The sequence below is a fragment of the Scardinius erythrophthalmus genome, assembly GCF_964197995.2.
Source record: "Scardinius erythrophthalmus genome assembly, contig: HAP1_SCAFFOLD_494, whole genome shotgun sequence".
In the NCBI taxonomy this organism is placed as follows: domain Eukaryota; kingdom Metazoa; phylum Chordata; class Actinopteri; order Cypriniformes; family Leuciscidae; genus Scardinius; species Scardinius erythrophthalmus.
In genome coordinates, this window is record NW_028296122.1 from 9,156 (window position 1) to 16,476 (window position 7,321).

Consider the following 7,321-nt stretch of genomic DNA (forward strand, 5'->3'; position numbering starts at 1 on the left):
TGTTTAGCGGGATCTGTGAGCTAGTGTCCGTGTGCGAATGGTGGTGATGTTACAAACGTGTCGAAAGCAGCGAAGAGTTGTAGTCCACAAAGTGCTCTCACATAAAGTCTAACCGTATCAAACTTCTACCCGCTAAAGTGTAGCATTCTTTACACGAAAAATGATATAAAAAATTCACAGACAACATATGTTAACATTCATGGCACAATTCAAACAGGACCAGAAAATAATTATTTTCTCCCATTCACTTGCATTGACGATTTTTCAACCTAGAGGTCCAGCGGGGTTAGCGGAAGGGGCGGGACTTACCAGCTCTATAGTTTACTGCATTAGATGAGAGTTTTTCCCTACATTTACATGTATTTCCAGATTTATTTGAATTGAGAACAGAATCAAATAATGAAATTTATATCAATATCCAATTTCTAGAGACTTGTGCAAACGGCCAAATAACAGTTTTACTGATATAGAGACCAACAGCACTGTTACTTGTGTGATAGTCTAATTATTTAATTAGAGAGTGTTGTTATTTTACTAAAACTTTTCTCTTTATGTTTTAATCTGTCAATCTTTCACTGGTCCAAAGCAGATTCAAATCAAATCTGCTGAAGAAGTTTCAGTGTCTGTGTGAAGGAACAGCAAAGCAGGGAAACCCAACACTCCTGAATGAGATCTACACAGAGCTCTACATCACAGAGAGTGAAAGTGGAGAGATCAGTAATGAGCATGAGGTGAGACAGATTGAGACACAATCCAGGAGAGCAGAAACAGAGGACACACCGATCAAATGCAATGACATCTTTAGACCTTTACCTGGACAAGACAAACCCATCAGAATTGTGCTGACAAAGGGAGTCGCTGGCATTGGGAAAACAGTCTCTGTGCAGAAGTTCATTGTGGACTGGGCTGAAGGGAAAGAGAATAAGGACGTCCAGCTCATATTTCCACTTCCTTTCAGAGAGATCAACTTGATGAAGGACAAAACACTCAGTCTTTCAGATCTTCTTCATGTCTTTTTCCCTGAAACTAAAGAAATGGAAATACCCAGTGGTGAATATAAAGTGTTGTTCATCTTTGATGGTCTGGATGAGTGTCGTCTGTCTCTGAACTTTAAGAGCAGAGTGAAACTGTGTGATATATCTGAATCAGCCTCAGTGGACGAGCTGCTGATGAACCTCATTGAGGGGAATCTGCTTCCCTCTGCTCTCATCTGGATCACCTCCAGACCAGCAGCAGCGGATCTCGTCCCCTCTGAGTGTGTCCATCGAGTGACAGAGGTACGAGGCTTCAATGAGCCACAGAAGGAGGAATACTTCAGGAAGAGAATCAGTGATCAGAGTCTGGCCAATACAATCATCACACACCTGAAGTCCTCGAGGAGCCTCCACATCATGTGCCACATCCCAGTGTTCTGCTGGATCTCAGCCACTGTTCTAGAGGAGATGTTGAGTGAAGCAGAGAGAGGAGAGATTCCCAAGACTCTCACTCAGATGTACACACACTTCCTGATCATTCAGACCAACAACAGACACGAGAAAGACTATGAGAAGAGAGTGAAAGATGAAGACATGATCCTCAAACTGGGGAAACTGGCTTTCCAGCAGCTTGTGAAAGGCAACCTGATCTTCTATGAGGAAGACCTGAGAGAGTGTGGCATTGATGTGACAGAAGCATCAGTGTACTCAGGATTGTGCACTCAGATCTTCAGAGAGGAGTTGGGCTTGTATCAGGGGAAAGTCTTCTGCTTTGTTCATCTGAGCATCCAGGAACATCTAGCAGCTCTATATGCACACATTCACTTTATATATAAGAACAGAAATGTGTTTGACAAAACCATACAAAGTTTCTTTTCTAAAATCTTAAATCTGAAGAAATATCCTTCATTATCTGAGCTGCATCAGAGAGCTGTAAACAAGGCCTTCAAGAGTAAGAATGGACATCTGGACCTTTTCCTGCGTTTCCTTCTGGGTCTCTCATTGGAGTCCAATCAGACTCTCTTACGAGAACTACTGACACAGACTGGAAGCTGCTCCTACAACAAAGAGAAAACAGTTCAGTACATCAAACAGAAGATCAGGGAGAATCGCTCTCCAGAGAGATCCATCAATCTGTTCCACTGTCTGAATGAACTGGGTGATGATTCTCTGATGCAGGAGATCCAACGTCATCTGAAATCTGGAGGAATAGGAGGAACCAAACTCTCCTCTTCACAGTGGTCAGCTCTGGTTTATGTGTTGCTGACATCAGAGCAGAAGATGGAGGTTTTTAAGCTAAAACAGTTTATTGGAGCCAATAGTACAGCAGATGAAGTTCTTCAGAAGCTGATGCCTGTGGTTAAAGAGTCCAGATCAGTTCAGTAAGTCACTCTGACAACAATCATTACACTGATAAAACATGATCATATTTATGAGTTTAGTGCTTTCATACCAAAGCAATACTGTAAAATGAGAAATTCATATATATCTTAGGTAACCCTTTACAATAACAGTACATAAATAATCATGTACTAATCCCTGAATTAATAGTTATTTCAACATGAACTCATGATTAGCAAAGATATGAACTAATAAACCAATGTAGAGCTATAGAGAGTAATAGAGAGTCATAAGGATTCACACATGAATAACAGAAGCCTTAACTGTTAGTACATGTTTGATAATTAATTTCATCCTCTGTTGAAACAAAAGTGGCTAACTTCAGTCAACCTCATCTACAAGCAAGGGCAAATATAAAGCAATTTAATTTGAATTAATATTGATTCTGTAATAAAAAAAATCAATTTTAAAATGGTTTAAAGGTGAAATCGTTAGGTCAATCGATTTTTTTTTTTTTTTTTTTTTTTTTTTTAGCCCTAAAAAATATTGTCCCTTTCTGAAAAAGGTGTGACTGCAGAGATGTATGCAAAAGGATGTTAAAAGCCTTAGGCATGCCACTCTAAAAAGTTTGAGAACCACTGGTCTATATGATATCCATTTAAAAAACATAAACTAAACAATATATAGACTGAAATTGCGAAATGGCCTTCAACAATATTAAATTGTGAGCGAGACTTCTCAGCAATGAACAGGGCAAGTGATTTCAAACCATAATGCAAGAAAGCACAATTTGAAAATTGTCAGTTAATCTTCTCTTGTGCTATCTTCCAAAATGGTTATGTAAGTTTGTTTCTATTTCAGATCAAAACTGACATGTGAAATAAACTTCAAGGAGAGCACCTTGCTGCACGCTAAAAGGAGCACTCCACCCATTTGCATTAAGCTTTGCATTGTTAGAAACCCAGTCATACTATTGAATGGTCGTGCAACACTCTCTCATTTTCCCCTGAGACGGGAGAAATTCCTTATTTAACTTTTACACTTCCTCCTACAATGACGCTAAAATCATCATTTTGCGTCATTGTCGGAGGAAGTGTAAGAGGGGGGATTTCTGTTGAGACTACAAGCACTAGTTCCCACCCTTTCAAACCCGCCCATTGGGGGTTGGACCTAATGCGCTAACAGACCTATCACAGATCAGTGCCAGTGCGTTTGATTTCACCGGCAGAAACCTGCATGTCCGGCCATCGAGATCATCCAAAATGTCCGGGATTAGGCTTTGCTTTCTACGGTCGCCATTCATTGTTTACATGCACACCTTTTCAATCTAACTGAATTCATTTCGATTGGTGAATCTGAATGTAGTGTTTACATGAAAGCTAAACAAGTGATCGGTTGATGTGCGTTTTACCATTGCTAAGAAAATACCCGCTCCTCCGTGAGAGATACGAGACCAGTGAGTCTCACAGGTGTCGGTCATCAGTAATCACGCCACTGCCCTCGCCTCGTTCTCCCTCCCTATGCTCGTCCTGCTCGCCACAGTAAACATGATGAATGGCGACTGTAGAACGCAAAAGCTGAATTCCGGACATTTTGTGCGATGCGATCTCAAAAACCCGGGCAGACTCACGGAGACTAGTTAGCTTTGTTTACAACTGCTCTCTAAAGTTGTTGTCTTTCATCCACATAAGCCAAAAATACATTTTCTGGCTTTTCTCAGTCTAGAAGGCTCCAAATTAAAAAATAATTTCACATTTCTTCTACATAAATGACCCAATTTAAATACACATTCATCTTTCCAGAGGTGGAGTATCCCTTTAAGCATTAGTAAACGGACCTGCCCCTGAAGCCGATCCAGACAGGCAGGCCTTAGAAAGTTGTTTTCAAAGCAGAGAAAAATGTATTGCTCAGACAGAAATTGTCAACTTTGTAAATAGTTTTAATTATGAAAATATTTGTTCCAGCTTGTAGTAAAATTTTATGAATTTATGCATATGAATTTCTACATTATTTCTAAATTGTTTGTTAAGGATATTCAGTATTGTCTGTAATAAATAGTTCATAAACCTCTGTTTGACTAGTTTATTCTGAACCCGCTCAATAAGCGCCGCTTCGCCCTACCTTTTGATTATTCTAGGTAAAGTACATCAAAACTGTCCTAAATCATAAGCATCTGAATTTTCATTCTCACAATCTTTAGGTCAGAAGACTTCTTCATGATCTGTTCAGTTCAGTTTTTTTAGAAATCAAAGACTTTTAGCAGGCAAGCTTCTTAGTTTCAATTAAATATAGTTTTATTATTTACAGGTTAACTAGATTACAAAAAGACATACTTGTAACAGGACAATTGCATATTTTCCACAACAATAGTTATAAGCATGATTGGATGTTGTGAAGAGGTGACAACTGCTTTCATATACAAATCTGTTGAGGAGAATGGAGAAATTCATATCTTATTTATATCAGTGTTTCCTGAACTGAGAGACTGAAGAGTGTCATTGTTCTCTACAGGTTGAGGGATTGTGGTGTTACAGATGAAGGTTGTGCTGTTCTGAGATCAGCTCTGAGATCAAACCCCTCACACCTGAGAGAACTGAATCTGACTTGGAATAAAGTAGGAGATTCTGGAGTCAAGCAGCTTTCAGATCTACTGCAGGATCCTCACTGTAAACTGGAGATACTCGAGTAAGATTTTATTAAAGTCTCAACATCGCCTGTTTCTCTCCTGTGGTGAATAATAAATGATATACAACAATAATGTATACAAAAAAGTTTTACCATCAAGTAACTGAAAAGGATGTTTAATCTTCAGTGGATTCTTTCCAAAGCTTCTGAGCTCATTTTACTTTTGAATGTTTTTGATGGTTATAAGATTGGATGATGTGAAGAGGTGACAACTGCTTTCAAATACAAATCTGTTGAGGAGAAAGGAGAAATTCATATATATCTTATTTATATCAGTGTTTCTTGAACTGAAAGACTGAAGAGTGTCATTGTTCTCTACAGGTTGAGGGATTGTGGTGTTACAGATGAAGGTTGTGCTGCTCTGAGATCAGCTCTGAGATCAAACCCCTCACACCTGAGAGAACTGGATCTGTCAGGGACTAAAGTAGGAGATTCAGGAGTCAAGCAGCTTTCTGATCTACTGCAGGATCCTCACTGTAAACTGGAGAAACTGGGGTAAGCTTGTATAAAATGTCCCAACATAGTCCTCTATTTTAATGGTAAATAATGTAGCGGCAATGCCTGACATGCGGTCACATGCTGTTCCAATTAGTAATTCCTTGTTTCCAAACACATCCTTCGTTGTCTTTTTAGACAACGGGTCTGTCCACGGCGTCACTAAGTCTGCTTGGACATGTCAAAATGGCAATCTGGTGTTCCCCAGAGGGACATTTGAGCCATAAAGAGGACCCTGTTTTTAAGAACCCCTTGTAAAACCCCCTAGTTCAGCTTGGACTTTCTGCAACGTTACAGCCTCATGACATTCCGCACACACACACAAACACCCTTTTGTGTATAACTGAGAATACGAGAAATATCTTTTCTTTTATTTTCATAATGTGTGTACATTCCTATATGCACGTGTAATAGAGGTGTGGGTTGCTAAGAGTAAAATCTTGAATTCTAAATGTTCACTGAAAGAAGGTTCCTCAATAGCGTCTTGTAAACCGACCCCGACATGGTCGTAAACTTTATGACTCCAAAGCTGCATCTTATCCAGTTCCTATGCAAGCCAACATTCCAACACATGGAACTTTTCAGGGAACTTTTCAGAGAAAACCCTTCAAATGTTTGATACGTATTCCTTTGTTTCCCAGGTGCCTTCACTTACCATAACGGAAACACTGACAATTTTATTGTGTGTTTAATCAAACTTTATTTGTGTGTAATCATGCATATAAATGTAACGTTATGTTTCCCCAATCTTTACCTGTCATAATGGATATCTATGTAATCCTCTCCATCTCACGGAGACGAATCTTGACTGCAAGGTACAATAATACTTAAACTGTTCCAGGAAATATCACATTTCTAAGTATGAATCCTTTCCCTCATAAGACATATGGTAAAAGGGGGCGTGTTTGTCTTCACACAAAGAAGACTTCTTCCCTCTACACATCAGAAGTTTTGATTCGCTCTGTCACCAAAACAGGGCGTAAACAGATGTCTGTTAAAAGGAAGAGACCCCCACTCTTCTCTCTCTTCGATCGCTCTGACCTCCTCCTCTTCTCCCCGGCTTCAAGAAACATCTGAAAGGCTCAGGCCTTCTCCTCGGACCAACACATGTTCGAGTCGTAGCTGCCGTTCTTTGCAACTAAGCTCATCCGTGCCTTTGCCCTCAAAAAGGGAAATGATCTAACTTTCTCGGTAACTTAAATTCAAGTAAGCCTTTACATCGTCTTGCGAAACGACCCAGAAGACGAAGCCAGACGCAAACCAGCCGGACACGCGCGCCTCTTTTACAGCATCGCACTGAAAGAGCACAGAATTCTGCAAGTATATTGAGTTGATAAAAGTTGATTTCCTGGTGTCTCTGAGGTCTGTGAATTAAGTTACCCTTCTTCCTCTTCTCTTTTTTTTTTTTTTCTTTCTTTCATTTCATTCTGATCACTTATGTTATTGTTTGGTTATATGTTGTTTGTTTATTGTTTGCATTTTTACGTACGTTTATATTCGTAGCTCATATAATCTCTAGTTTTGCATTTATTAAAATTCATAAATACTTTTCACTGCCTCTGTGTTTGAAGAATCCACTTTTTATGAAGTCAATGAAATCAAAGATCTTATTTAAGCTACAAGCTCGATATTAGACTACATTCAGTAGTTTTAATTTATAAACTCAGAAAGTTGGGTGTCCGTGGCCAGGACATGAAACTCTTTTGAAGTTTGTGAATACCTCTTCTTGACTGTAATGATTTTACATTTGTTTCGCTGGACGAATTAAATGTTGGTCAGATAGTTATAGAACAAGGTAATCTCGATAATTGATAAAATAAATGTAC

The 7,321-nt window shown here is 39.2% G+C and overlaps 1 protein-coding gene across 1 annotated transcript; it reads left to right on the top strand.

Moving 5' to 3' along the window:
- Positions 1-589: 589 nt before the first annotated feature.
- LOC308686606 (protein NLRC3-like) lies at positions 590-5,499 on the top strand (the record flags this gene model as incomplete). The annotated part of the gene is made up of 3 exons (XM_081395043.1): positions 590-2,356; positions 4,827-5,000; positions 5,322-5,499. Coding segments are annotated over 3 exons (2,119 nt in total), but the record flags the coding sequence as incomplete, so codon positions are not given.
- Positions 5,500-7,321: the final 1,822 nt, after the last annotated feature.